The sequence below is a fragment of the Schistocerca serialis genome, chromosome 4, assembly GCF_023864345.2.
Source record: "Schistocerca serialis cubense isolate TAMUIC-IGC-003099 chromosome 4, iqSchSeri2.2, whole genome shotgun sequence".
Lineage (NCBI taxonomy): Eukaryota > Metazoa > Arthropoda > Insecta > Orthoptera > Acrididae > Schistocerca > Schistocerca serialis.
In genome coordinates, this window is record NC_064641.1 from 64,511,103 (window position 1) to 64,526,279 (window position 15,177).

Here is a 15,177-nt window from a genome sequence, read left to right on the forward strand (position 1 = left end):
TCCCCACTGCCTTTCTTTTCTTCCTGCTTTCTCTTCCTCACCCCTCCTCCCTCTCACCTCCACCCTCTATGCTTCTAACATTGTACCAGGATCCTACCACTACTATTGCCTTCAAAGTTGTTTCCATGAAAATGCATTAATGATCAAGTTTACCAGTTTTGAAGTGCAGCACTTCAGCATTGTACTTGAATTTCTTAAATTGTCTGAAATCCATGTCCTGTCAGCGTGATTTTTGTTTTTGAGAAGAGAAAGAAGCTGCATTGTATTACAACCAGTTTTACGCAAGTAACTTTGTTGTGTAAAATACTTTGCTATACGTCAGACATTTTATATGACTGGGTAAGTTATCAAAAATTTTAATTGCAGCATTGTAAGACCTGTTGTAATTTCTCCCTGTGCAGATGATGTGGTGTTCTTCAAATGATTGAAGTAACGTAGTGTAACTTCATTATATTTCTTAACTAGGGACCAAACAAGACATATACTGGATCATGTATTCCACAAAAACGGAACTTTTATTTATTGAACACAGTCAGGTGCTTTGATAAGCTGCAAAAGATTCTATCTGCTAACATTTTATCCTTAAATACTCTTATCATGTACTCAGTAAACATATGAATTGTAGCACTTTTGATACTCAAGCTGTAATGAGCTAAGTATTCCATTGTTGCACAGGTGAGTGCCAACCCTCGAATACCTTCTCAAAAATGTTTAATATTGACACAAGGAAAGAGACTGGCTGATAGCTACTGGAGTCTGTGGAGTCAGCCTTCTTATAGTGAAGTTTAGCAGTTGCTTACATGTGGGAAATTACATTTAGGCAGTTCTAAGAGCATATACATAAAGAAATATTACATATGCTGGACATAAGTATATTAGCTTTTTCGCTTAAACATTATAGAGTTTTCTTTCTTTCTACAGGAAAACTTAAATGAGAAGCAGGCAGAGATTATTCTAAAGTGTGCAGAAGTTTGTAGACATCAGGAACCAAAAGTGTGTCTAATACAGGGTCCACCAGGTGAGTACATTATTTAGTTTTTAAGGTTTAGTTTCTATAATATGTAATATATGTATGAGTTGGAAACATGGGTTAATTGTATACAGTACCAAGATAAAAATTTGGTTGAAAATAAGCTTTGGCCACCAATAATTCATTGTATTGTGGAGTGTATTCTTCTGCTGGAGCTAAGATTTCCTGACGACAGTCACTGTAAAGAAACTTCTAAAGAAATAGAGATTACTGCATAATATGTGTAAAACAAAGACTAGGACTATAGACAGAGGGTTGCCGAATGAAACACATTTGGCTGTCAAGAGAGCAGTGTGTGAAGTCCTCAGTGACTACCGTAGCAGAATATTGTCAAATGATTTTCCATAAAACGCAAAGAAGTCCTGGTTGTATGCAAGGGCTGTTAGTGGTGCCAAAGTTAGTGCCCAGTCCCTAACAAATGAGGCAGGAACTGAAATTGAGGGTAGCAAAGCAAAAGCTGAAATGCTTAATCGTATTTTGAAGTGTTCCTGTGCAAAGGAAAACCCAAGAGAAATGCCCCAATTTAATCCTTGTACCATTGAAAACATGAATTAAATCAGTATTAATATCAGGGTATTGAGAAACAGCTGAAATTGTTAAAATTGAACATAGCTGCTGGGCCCGATGGAATCCGTATCAAATTCTATACTGAATTTGCTCTGAGTTAACGCCTCTTGTAACTATAATCCTCAAACAAAAAAAACATTCCCAATAGTTAGAAGAAAGCACAGATCACACCCATCTACAAGAAAGGTAGTAGAAGTGATTCACAAAACTCTCACCCAATATCCTTGTCATCGATTTATTGTAGAAACTTAGAACATATTCTGAGCTCAGGCGTACTGTTGTACCTCGAACACTGTGCCTCCTCCATGCCCACCAACATGGATTCCGAAAACATTGGTCATGTGAAACTGAGCTTGCACTTTTCTCACATGGCATACTGAAAGCTTTGGATCAAGGCAGTCAGGTAGATGCAGTATTTATTGATTTTTAATAAGCATTTGACTCAGTACCTCACCTACGCTCACTGTCAAAAGTTCGACCGTATCGGGTATAAAGTGAAATTTGTGACTAGACTGAGGGCTTTTTGGTGGGGAGACACAGCATGTTATTTGAATGGAGAGTCTTCCGTCAGATGTAGAAGTAACTTCGGGTGTGCTCTAAGGAAGTGTGTTAGGACCCTTGCTGTTCATGTTGTATATTAATGTTCTTATGGACAATATTAGTAGTATCCTCAGGCTTTTTGCAGATGATGAGTTATCTGTAAAGAAGTATTGTCTGAAGGAAGCTGCATAAATAATCAGTCAGACCTTGATAAGATATTAAAGTGGTGCAAAGATTGTCAACTTGCTTTAAATGTCCAGGAATGTAAAATTGTGCACATCACAGAACAAAAAAAATGGCATCCTTTGCTTATAGTATCAATGGGTCACAGTTCAAATCGGCCAACTCCTACAAATACCTGCCCACTGTAACACTTTGTAGGGATATGAAATGGAATGATCACATAGGCTCAGTGTTGGGCAAAGCAGGTGGTGGACTTTAGTTTATTGCTAGAATACTGGATAAATCAGTCTACAAAGGGGATTGCTTACAAATCACTTGTTGTGACCCATTCTAGAATATTGCTCAGTGTGTGGTATCTGTATCAAATAGGTCTAACAAGGGATATTGAATGTATATAGAGAGGGCAACAGAAATGGTCACAGTTTTGTTTAATCCGTGGGAGAGTGTAATAGAGATACTGAAGAAACTGAACTGGCAGACTATTGAAGATAGACGTAACAATGACTCTAGGAATATACTACAACCCCCTACATATTGCTTATATAGGGATTGTGAGGACAAGATTACAATAATTATAGTACGCACAGAGCCACGCAGTCAGCACACCTTATGTGAATGGAATGGGAAGAAACTCTAAGAACTGGTGCAATGGGATGTACCCTCTACCATGCACTTCATGGTTGTTTGCAGGGTATGGATGCAGATGACATGCCTTAAACAAGGTCCATTTTATCCATAAGTTTTCACAAACCATCCAGAACAGCTTTCGGGCAGCCTTCCAGCCCATTCTAATTCAGATTCTGTGCGTCTCATTGACACGTTGCTTTCTCATTGTGGAGTGCTGTGAAACTTTCCCTATGTACTGACTCAACTTGCACCACTACCTATCGTAATCTCATCCAGTCAAAGACATAGTTTTTCAAGGAAAGAGTTATGTTAATGAAAGAAGCGGTGTCGTGTACCAGTGGATGTGTGACAAATGTTTCATTTGTTCCATTGACATGACAACAGCTTCACTCAAAGTGTTCCTGGTCACAGTGGAAGCTCTACAATACAGTGGATATTACCTTGCTTGGCACTATCGTCTCTCTCTCTCTCTCTCTCTCTCTCTCTCTCTCTCTCTCTCTCTAATTCCATACTCCCCCAATCCCTAATTTTCCCTCTTCCGTCTTTGTTTCCACATTTATTTTCCTCACCCACCTTTTTACCTTGTTTTCTTGTATTTTCTGTCATCTGTGTTCGTTCCCCTGTACTTAATCTGCCTCTCTTCCGTGACTTGCATCTTCTTCCTGTTTCCATTGTATAATTTTGCCACTTCTAAACTTATAATTCCATTGCCTCCTGCCCCCCTCTCTTCCAGGCAAGAAAACCCTCCCTGGTTCTTACAGTATCTACATTAACATTTTACTTAACCTTTGAGTTACTTTCAAATCACAGTCACATAGTCAGATATAAAAATTAATGCTAGTGAGGACCAGAAATATTGTAATTTTTTTTTTAAATTTCATCATGTATTTATTGATATCTGTCTCTTGTTGGTATTTTCGTATAAGTTAAAAATTATTTTGTTTATTTCTCTCTCCTCGTCCCAATTCAGTAACTCCTAATCTTCTCTTTTTACTATTAAAAAGAGAGAGAGAGAAGAAAAGAAATTTTGTGTTCCTGTATGCAGCTTGTAATTTGTTTAAAGTTTTCTCGTCCTTGTCCTAGCTCTTCCATGCAACTCATTGTTGCTAAATCAGAATCTCCGTATATTCCATTGTAATTCCCAGAGGCTTTCCTGAACCTCCATGTTCTCTGCGCTGTCACCTTTCAACCGACTATACCTGCATTTAGTTTACTTCTCCCTATTTGTTTGTTCTCATTATAAAATTTATTAGAGCTTGAAAAAACTAGAGATTAACATTTCCTCTCCATTTGTACATTTGTTAGCAAGGTTCCAACAAACCTCATTTCAGATATTTGTAATTAATAAATAATCATCCGTATTTTATTCATTGCAGTAGATCTTCAGTTGATACATAACCACTCTGTGCTATGACATAAGGACAGTTGAAATGTAGTAAAATGTTAACCAGAGGAACATAATGGGAGAAAAAAGTAGTTTGTTTGTGGCAATGAACCAGACTGAAGAAGGCATAATCGTGGAAACTTGGGAAGAGGCTAAGGCCCACACAGCCTCATAATGCTATGAAAAGAAGAAGGGGATATGGAGAGTAGAGTGTAAGAAATTAAAAGGAAAAAGTAATTTTAATGGTGAACTGGGAGTGCATGTCCAGGCATCTGGACGTATTTTCTTCTTCCTTCTTCATTTCAGTCAACTAGGGACTACATCAATTCAGCTGCCTCTTTTTCCGAACCATAACTGACACCCAGTGCTCTTGCATTACTTTAAACTGTTGTTCTTTCTTTCTTTTCTCCACGCCTTCCATGTCTTCAGCCTTGGCTTTTCCTGCAAACTTTTGTGTGTTTGTGTGGCCGAGCGGTTCTAGGCGCTATAGTCTGGAACCGCGCAACCGCTATGGTCGCAGGTTCGAATCCTGCCTCGGGCATGGATGTGTGCGATGTCCTTAGGTTAGTTAGGTTTAATTAGTTCTAAGTTCTGGGGGACTGATGACCTCAGAAGTTAAGTCCCATAGTGCTCAGAGCAAATTTTTGTGTGTTTGTAGTTTTTATTAAGTGGGTCACACTCATAGACATCTTTAGGAGAAGTTTCAAGTTCTTGTAGATCTTTTTTAACTTCTGTTAACTATGCCCTTGTGGTTTCTTGAAAGTAGGCCAATATAGTTTTAGATACGCTTTCTGGGCTCATTCATTTCAGTGACCATGAAAGGCAATCCTTCGTTTCCAAATCGTGCCACTTCTCCGTGTGCTTGTATAATTCATAGTTGAAATGCCTTCTGTTCTTAGTATTTTCTTTGATGGGATTGAGGATTTCTCAAAATCTTTCATTCTTTGACTGCATTTTACTCCATTAGACTTTTCCTGTTCATTGTAAGAGTCTCTGCCACATACAGAAACTCTGGTCAAATAAGAGTGCAGTAGTCTTTAATTACAGCATTTAAGGATATCAGCCTCTCATTGTAGATGCCTTCTGTTTCTTAATACGCCATTTCCATTTTGTTAATGCTTGACACGAAGGTTTCTTTTTCTAGTTCATTAGTTTTGGACATGCAGCCGCACAAATAAAATTTATTCCACTGATATTTCGGCCACATATCATCCAGCTGTCCTCAGTGTAAGTCACAAGACTGAGAACAAGGTGCCATGCATGGCCTTTTATGGCCCACTGTGGTGGTATGCACTTGCGAGTTGCAGACACTGGTTGGCAGCAAAGAGGTACGCTTACACACGTGCCGCCTTAGCGAAGGCGTACAGACTTTTGATTCGCATATCGATGCATGTTTGGCGGTGATGACACCGTGATGACTTCTCTGTAACTTGCCCGTGAAAGGCAAAGGTCCCAAGTTCGAGTCTCGGTCTGGCACACAGTTTTAATCTGCCAGGAAGTTTCATATCAGCACACACTCTGCTGCAGAGTGAAAATCTCATTCTGGAAACATCTCCCAGTAGTTCATGGAATGTCCTGTATCAGTACAGTGTTCGGCCATAGCTGACTTGTCTGGCTGTGATAAGCATGTGTGTCTTCGATGTTCCACACATCTAAGCCATGTCTCCTCAGTATCCTTTCTTCCAGGAGTGCTAGTTCTGCAAGGTTCGCAGAAGAGCTTCTGTGAAGTTTGGAAGGTAGGATATGAGGTACTGGCAGAATTGAAGCTGTGAGGACAGTTTGTGAGATGTGCTTGGGTAGCTCAGATGGTAGAGCACTTGCCCGCGAAAGGCAAAGGTCTCGAGTTCGAGTCTTGGTCTGGCACATAGTTTTAATCTGCCAAGAAGTTTCATATCAGCACACACTCTGCTGCTGAGTGAAAATCTCATTCTGGACTTCTCTGCAGTTTAATTATCCCACGAGCCGGATTCCATGCTTTGTTCAAATTAAAACCATTATCTCTATTTATTAAATTATTAGCTTCCTTGAAGACAGAATCCCAAAAGGAATAGGTGGATGTTAGATTCTTCACATCACTGTAGTTCACGGAATGTCCTGTATCAGTACCAGTGTTCGGCCACAGCTGACTTGTCTGGCTGTGATAAGCATGTGTGTCTTCGATGTTCCACACATCTCTCGTGGACGCTGTGTGTTGTTTGATCTACACTCCTGGAAAAGGAAAAAAGAACACATTGACACCGGTGTGTCAGACCCACCATACTTGCTCCGGACTCTGCGAGAGGGCTGTACAAGCAATGATCACACGCACGGCACAGCGGACACACCAGGAACCGTGGTGTTGGCCGTCGAATGGCACTAGCTGCGCAGCATTTGTGCACCGCCGCCGTCAGTGTCAGCCAGTTTGCCGTGGCATACGGAACTCCATCGCAGTCTTTAACACTGGTAGCATGCCGCGACAACGTGGATGTGAACCGTATGTGCAGTTGACGGACTTTGAGCGAGGGCGTATAGTGGGCATGCGGGAGGCCGGGTGGACGTACCGCCGAATTGCTCAACACGTGGGGCGTGAGGTCTCCACAGTACATCGATGTTGTCGCCAGTGGTCGGCGGAAGGTGCACGTGCCCGTCGACCTGGGACCGGACCGCAGCGACGCACGGATGCACGCCAAGACCGTAGGATCCTACGCAGTGCCGTAGGGGACCGCACCGCCACTTCCCAGCAAATTAGGGACACTGTTGCTCCTGGGGTATCGGCGAGGACCATTCGCAACCATCTCCATGAAGCTGGGCTACGGTCCCGCACACCGTTAGGCTGTCTTCCGCTCACGCCCCAACATCGTGCAGCCCGCCTCCAGTGGTGTCGCGACAGGCGTGAATGGAGGGACGAATGGAGACGTGTCGTCTTCAGCGATGAGAGTCGCTTCTGCCTTGGTGCCAATGATGGTCGTATGCGTGTTTGGCGCTGTGCAGGTGAGCGCCACAATCAGGACTGCATACGACCGAGGCACACAGGGCCAACACCCGGCATCATGGTGTGGGGAGCGATCTCCTACACTGGCCGTACACCACTGGTGATCGTCGAGGGTACACTGAATAGTGCACGGTACATCCAAACCGTCATCGAACCCATCGTTCTACCATTCCTAGACCGGCAAGGGAACTTGCTGTTCCAACAGGACAATGCACGTCCGCATGTATCCCGTGCCACCCAACGTGCTCTAGAAGGTGTAAGTCAACTACCTTGGCCAGCAAGATCTCCGGATCTGTCCCCCATTGAGCATGTTTGGGACTGGATGAAGCGTCGTCACACGCGGTCTGCACGTCCAGCACGAACGCTGGTCCAACTGAGGCGCCAGGTGGAAATGGCATGGCAAGCCGTTCCACAGGACTACATCCAGCATCTCTACGATCGTCTCCATGGGAGAATAGCAGCCTGCATTGCTGCGAAAGGTGGATATACACTGTACTAGTGCCGACATTGTGCATGCTCTGTTGCCTGTGTCTATGTGCCTGTGGTTCTGTCAGTGTGATCATGTGATGTATCTGACCCCAGGAATGTGTCAATAAAGTTTCCCCTTCCTGGGACAATGAATTCACGGTGTTCTTATTTCAATTTCCAGGAGTGTATGTATGTCTTCTCACAATTTCCACAAGGAATCTGATACACACCCACCTTACAAACAGTAAATCATCCTTTACAGAGCCGAGTAAAACTGCAATCTTCGTGGGAGGCCCTAAGATCACCTTAACACAGTGTTTTTTGAGAATACGGTGTATCTTTGAGGAAAGGGCACCCATTTAGGGCAAAAACCCATTCTTTCTCTGATAGGTTTGGCTGTATCCATTGACCTGTGTATTTAAAGTTTTATTTCTGCTTGATTTTTCCGAGTTCAACAAAATGTTCTCTTAGCACTAATTTTATGTGCATCATAAAGTGAGTCTACTCAAAGGAGATTTGAAATACAGCCTTTGCTGCTTGTCTGTGCAGTTGTTTAAGTTGTTTTGCTGCTGCATCTATGGAGTGTGAAAAGATCACTAAATGATCTGCAAATGCTAGACACTTGATTGTAAGATTCATATACTTGTAACCTAACGTTACCCCATTCTCCACTCCTGAATTGTTCATTTCTGCCCACCATTCCCGACTGTTCTTTTCCTTAAACACAGTTGAAGAAGAGAGGTAATAGTTATCTCCTTTTCTCACTCCTGCCCTGATTTCAAAGGCATCAGATGCCTCCTCTGAAGCTTAGGTTGGAGGTGGTGTTGGCCAGAGTTTGTTGGTATATCAGTTATGTGTTGTTGTATTAGCCAAACTCTTCATGGATTTGAAATAGAGTGGTTCAGGCAATTGACTCATACCCCTTCCTGAAATTGACAATGGTCACCTCAGATTCCCTGTTCTTGAGTTGTAGATATGAAAGTGTGGGCTTGAGGCTCATAATCTGCTCAGCACATGATTATCAGTTCCCAAAACCCAGCTACCTTTGTCAGTGTGAAACATCCTGGCCTCAGCCTGCAGTTTTTCAGTCACAAGCAGTTGCCAGTATCCCAGTAGTAACCAATCTACTGCTGATTTGAAAAGATTTACTGTTATTATCATCCCCATTAACACAATTTACAGAAGAGCAAATAAAAGTAAAATTACAGGAGCACAGGTGATGAAGTAAGAGAGGAGATTTGTGGAAATTAAGACAGTAAAGATGAGATGGGAAATAAATATATTGTGTGGAAAGAGTTATCACTTGGGTGTCTGAAATTACTTGTAACAATAAGAAGCATCAAGAAGGCTTCAGTGCCTAGGTTCCCATTGATGATGCAGTCCGTGTAGTATGTTAAAAGTGTGTATTGTTTACCTTTCACCATCTATTCTAAGGAAAACTGAAGTGTTCAACCCATTGTACAAACCTGAATATTGTAAAAAAATTTCTTGATGTTTGATGTAGAACTCCGGTGACAAAAAGTTGCCAACTACCAGGACTAGAGAATGTGATGTTGACTAACATGAGAAGCAAGTTGTGTGTCTAAGGTTGCCACTGGCACAAGACATACTTTATGGTGGAGTAGATTTGAGCATTCATAGTACTAGGAAGATTCCAGATGGATTACATTATGGTCAGACAAATATTCTGAAATCGGATCTTGGATAGTAAGGTGTACCCAGGAGGGGATATAGTCAGATCACATTTTAGTAATGATAAGTAGCAGACTGAAGTTTGAGAGAATCGTCCAGAAAAACCTTACTAAGATACTGAAAAATGATAAAATTATTTAATTAGCTAGATAAAAAGTCTACTCATGAAGTGGCGACAGAACACACACATAAAAGATGGTTGTAACTGGCAAGTTTTCGGAGCTAGTGGCTCCTTCTTTATGCAGAAGGATTGAAGGGGAACGAAGAGGGGCGAGGGAAAAGGACTGGAGAGGTCTAGCAAAAGGGGTAGATTTCGGGAAAGTCACCCAGAACTGCGGATCAGGAGAGACTTACTGTATTGGATGAGAAGGAAAGACTGATTGTTGGGGGCTGCATCGGACAAGATAAGTAGTAGACAAAGTAGATGAAGTTAAGGAATTCTGTTACCTGAGGAGCAAAATAACACATGGGGGATGAAGCAAGTAGGACATACAAAGGAATGATAAGGTGGATTTGAAATTCTTTTTAAGGCTGTAGACACTGCAGCAATGAATACTGCAATAGACAGAAGGGATAGATAGTATTTCTCTGGAAATTTACAAATAATTGGGGGAGGGGGGGCAATGGTAACCAAACTACTATTTACATTGGTGTGTAGATCCTATGAGGCTGGAGACGTACCATCAGACTTTCAGGACAATGTCACCAACACAATCCCGGAGATAGCAAAAGGTGATAACTATGAGAATTATTGCACAGTCAGCTTAAAAATTCCTGCATCCAATTTCTGACAAGAATAATACATAGAAGAATGGAAAAAAATGAGTATCTATTAAACAACAGTCAGTTTCTAGAAACATCCCCCAGGCTGTGGCTAAGCCATGTCTCTGCAATATCCTTTCTTACAGGAGTGCTAGTTCTGCAAGGCTCGCAGGAGAGCTTCTGTGAAGTTTGCAAGGTAGGAGATGTGGTACTGGTGGAATTAAAGCTGTAAGGATGGGGCGTGAGTCATGCTTGGGTAGCTCAGTCGGTAGAGCATGTGCCCGCGAAAGGCAGAGGTCCCGAGTTCAAGTCTCGGCCCGACACACAGTTTTAATCTGCCAGGAAGTTGCAACAATCAGTTTGACTTTTGGAAAGGTAAAGGCATCAGAGATAGAGTTCCGATGTTGCACTTGAGAGTAGAAGTAATATTTAAGAAAAAATAAGGCATGTTCATAGGATTTTTCAATGAGAAAAACAGGAGTAATCTCCAGGGAAAGACAGATAATACACAATATGTACAATAACTAAGAGGGAACAGTAAGAGTGGAAGACCTAGAATAAAGTGTGCAGATTAAAATGGTTGCAAGACAGTGATGGAGCTTCTCTCCCTCCCTTACTGTTCAGTCTATACGTTGAAGAAGCAATGACAGAAACAAAAGAAGGGTTCAAGAGTGTGATTAAAGTCCAGGATGAAAGAATCAATGATAACGTTCACTGATGAAACTGCAATCCTCAGTACAAGTGAAGAGTTATTACAGAAATTGTTAAATGGAATGAACAATCTAATGAACACAGCATATGGATTGAGAGCAAACTGAAGAAAGAAAAAAGTAATGAGTAGCAGAAATGGGATTAACTATGAACTTAACATCAGATTGGTGACCACGAAGTAGACAAAATTAAGGAATTCTGTTATCTGGGAAGCAATGGAGGATGAAGCAAGTAGGACCTAAAAAACAGACAAGCACGGGCAGAGAGGGTATTCATGGTTGAAAGTAGTCTGCTAGTATCAAATATAGGATTTAATTTGAGAGAGAAATTTCTGAGAACGTAGTTTTGGAGCACAGTGAATCATGGACTGTGATAAAACCAGAAAACAAAGAGAATCGAAGCATTTGAGATGTTGTGCTGTAGAAGGTTGGAAAAAATTAGGTGGACTGGTAAGATTAGGAATTAGGAGATTGCCTGCAGAATCAACAAAGAAAGGAAGATATGGAAAACACTGACAAGGAGGAGGACAGACTGACAGGACATGTGTTAAGATATCAGGGAATTACTTCGACGGTACTGGAAGGAGCTGTAGTGTCCTGTACTTCCATAGTCATGTATTTGTTTAATACAGCAACTGGGTAACTTTACTTGGTTTCATCAGTGGTGATGTGAACTAGCACAAACTGACTCTCTAGCAGTGCAGACCACAAGACTTAGTTTTGCTGCCAGAATGGTGGTGTCTTGACTGTGATCCTGTTACTCAGCACACTCGACAGTTGATGGTGGACCAGACAGTAAAAAACTCTAATTTGGTACATGGATGGTGCACCATGTGGCTAATGCATCTGACTCATGCTCAAGGTTTGAAGTGGGACTGTACGAAACATCGATTAATTTCATCAATCACATATATACACACAGTCAGTATTACACACAGAAAAACAGTAAATTTTTACTTTAAACAAACCAAACTTCACTTCAAGTGGTACTGCTAACACATTCCAGAATGAGAGTTTCACTCTGCAGCGGAGTGCGCGCTTGGGTAGCTCAGTAGGTAGAGCACTTGCTCGCGAAAGGCAAAGGTCCAGAGTTCGAGTCTCAGTCCGGCACACAGTTTTAATCTGCCAGGAAGTTTCGTTTGCTAACACATTGTTCCAAAATTTGGAATTCTTTGTCCACAAATTAGTGTGAGCAACAATTTAAATTCATAGTTTTGTTAACGTCAGTATCAATCAAAAACGAGCCTGGTAGAGATCAGAATATGATACAGCATGATTTTTTGGGTTGGGCATGATAATTACACACAAAATGTTCATTTCACATAGCATTTGATTACCAGTATTTTTTGTTGACTGAACAGTGATTGAAGTTTAGTGACTAAAAATGATAAACCTGTAGCCGAACAGAAGTAATGATTAAAACTGACAAATTAACAGTATAACCCCACTTTTACGTTTCTGGAATTAACGTTTTCCTGCCGTTTACGACATTTTTTTATTGGTGCCATCAAATTTCCTATGACCACAATGTTAATTCGTACCTGATATTGCTTCAGCATATTTATAATTTTCCCACGCTTTACGCATTACAAAAAAATGCCTGTGGAGAAAACATAACACTGTCATGATATTGGCCATCCAGTGTTATTTACAAATTTTATGTGGTTCAGTTTCTTGACACCACAACACTCCACTTAAAAGATTTGAACCGGTAAATGCGTAATAGTTGGAACAATTCATGCCGTATCTCCCGCCACTGCCAAGCTCTACTTGGCGTGCTGGCTGATGGGAGTAACTAGGTTCGTTCGAATGAAGATATTGTGACCAATCGCAACCATTTTGTGATTGTTGTAATCATCATGATACCTTTGTCAAACCATATTTAGCTTGTTTCAGCATATGCCGCTTGGAGCGCTAGTTAACACCGTCATTCACTTTGCAATGCTCAAATGTTTTTAGTTTAAAAACAGTGCCACTTGTGTATTTTATTCATGCTGAGCAAAATGTGTTTCAAGAATTTATTCTCATTGTCAAGTGGAGTATTTACATATGTATTTTTTTGCAATTTTACACAAACAAACAACATGAGTGATTGTGTGTGTGTGTGTGTGTGTGTGGTCTTGTGCATAACTGATGAGGCACAGTACCCGAAAACTTCAAAAGGGCAACTACAGAGCAAGAGACGTAGAATAACACATATTCAAACATCACACAAAATACTTACGTACATATTTGCACTTGACAACGAGAAAAATTTCTCGAAATGCGTCATGCTAAGCATGAAAAAAAGTGTAACCAGTGCAGTATTCCATTATTTAAATATCGAATGACAGCTACAGACTTTCAAAAACATCTATTATGACATATGAAATTGAGTCAAACATTCCTACTTCCCAGACAGTTATCAGTTTAAGTTACATCAACAGTTTTTATTAGATAATAAACCTTCATTATATAATAAACAAGTCCCTGAAAAGTCTTTTGATGCCTGTTATGTACATATATGAATGAATTTGCAAACTTGAAAGAGTAGCAAAAGTGTTGTACATGTAAAGACAATAGTCTTTAATTATAAAAAGGTTTGTGTGATCTGAGGTTTTCCCGGCATACAGGCTGTGTTCCGCATGAACGGTTACAACAACTGGCAGATAAAGCAGGCCTTAAGACCACAACCGTTTTGCTACTCTTTCAAGTTTGCAAATTCATTTTTTACACGTCATCACTGCTTTTGTGCGAATTTTATTGCCAGCTGTTGAATTTAGTCTACGGACCTATTCCTTAACAATGATACAGTGAAACCCCACTTTTACACTTTTCAAGGGACTTCAGAAAAATGGTGTAAAATGCGGGAAAATGTAAAATTTGGGAAATAATGATTTATGCTGTAAAATTTGTGTATAGGATACCTCCTTGCACTTTATGTATCATATATGTACAGGGCTATTACAAATGATTGAAGCGATTTCATAAATTCACTGTAGCTCCATTCATTGACATATGGTCACGACACACTACAGATACGTAGAAAAACTCATAAAGTTTTGTTCGGCTGAAGCCGCACTTCAAGTTTCTGCCGCCAGAGCGCTCGAGAGCGCAGTGAGACAAAATGGCGACAGGAGCCAAGAAAGCGTATGTCGTGCTTGAAATGCACTCACATCAGTCAGTCATAACAGTGCAACGACACTTCAGGGCGAAGTTCAACAAAGATCCACCAATTGCTAACTTGATTCGGTGATGGTATGCGCAGTTTAAAGCTTCTGGATGCCTCTGTAAGGGGAAATCAACGGGTCGGCCTGCAGTGAGCGAAGAAACGGTTGAACGCATGCGGGCAAGTTTCACGCGTAGCCTGCGGAAGTCGACGAATAAAGCAAGCAGGGAGCTAAACGTACCACAGCCGACGGTTTGGAAAATCTTACGGAAAAGGCTAAAGCAGAAGCCTTACCGTTTACAATTGCTACAAGTCCTGACACCCGATGACAAAGTCAAACGCTTTGAATTTTCGGTGCGGTTGCAACAGCTCATGGAAGAGGATGCGTTCAGTGCGAAACTTGTTTTCAGTGATGAAGCAACATTTTTTCTTAATGGTGAAGTGAACAGACACAATGTGTGAATCTGGGCAGTAGAGAATCCTCATGCATCCATGCAGCAAATTCGCAATTCACCAAAAGTTAACGTGTTTTGTGCAATCTCACGGTTTAAAGTTTACGGCCCCTTTTTCTTCTACAAAAAAAAAAAAAAAAAACGTTACAGGACACGTGTGTCTGAACATGCTGGAAAATTGGCTCATGCCACAACTGGAGACCGACAGCGCCGACTTCATCTTTCAGCAGGATGGTGCTCCACCGCACTTCCATCATGATGTTTGGCATTTCTTAAACAGGAGATTGGAAAACCGATGGATCGGTCGTGGTGGAGATCATGATCAGCAATTCATGTCATGGCCTCCACTCTCTCCCGACTTAACCCCATGCGATTTCTTTCTGTGGGGTTATGTGAAAGATTCAGTGTTTAAACCTCCTCTACCAAGAAACGTGCCAGAACTGCGAGCTCGCATCAACGATGCTTTCGAACTCATTGATGGGGACATGCTGCGCCGAGTGTGGGAGGAACTTGATTATTGGCTTGATGTCTGCCGAATCACTAAAGGAGCACATATCGAACATTTGTGAATGCCTAAAAAAACTTTTTGAGTTTTTGTATGTGTGTGCAAAACATTGTGAAAATATCTCAAATAATAAAGTTA

At 41.2% G+C, this 15,177-nt stretch overlaps 1 protein-coding gene across 1 annotated transcript in view; it reads left to right on the forward strand.

Moving 5' to 3' along the window:
• Positions 1-15,177, forward strand: part of LOC126473983 (uncharacterized) — a 243,021-nt gene that overhangs the window by 146,013 nt on the left and 81,831 nt on the right. Inside the window, exon 12 of the mRNA XM_050101371.1 lies at positions 922-1,018. Within this exon, the coding sequence (XP_049957328.1) occupies positions 922-1,018 (97 nt within the window). The remainder of the gene's footprint in view (positions 1-921; positions 1,019-15,177) is intronic.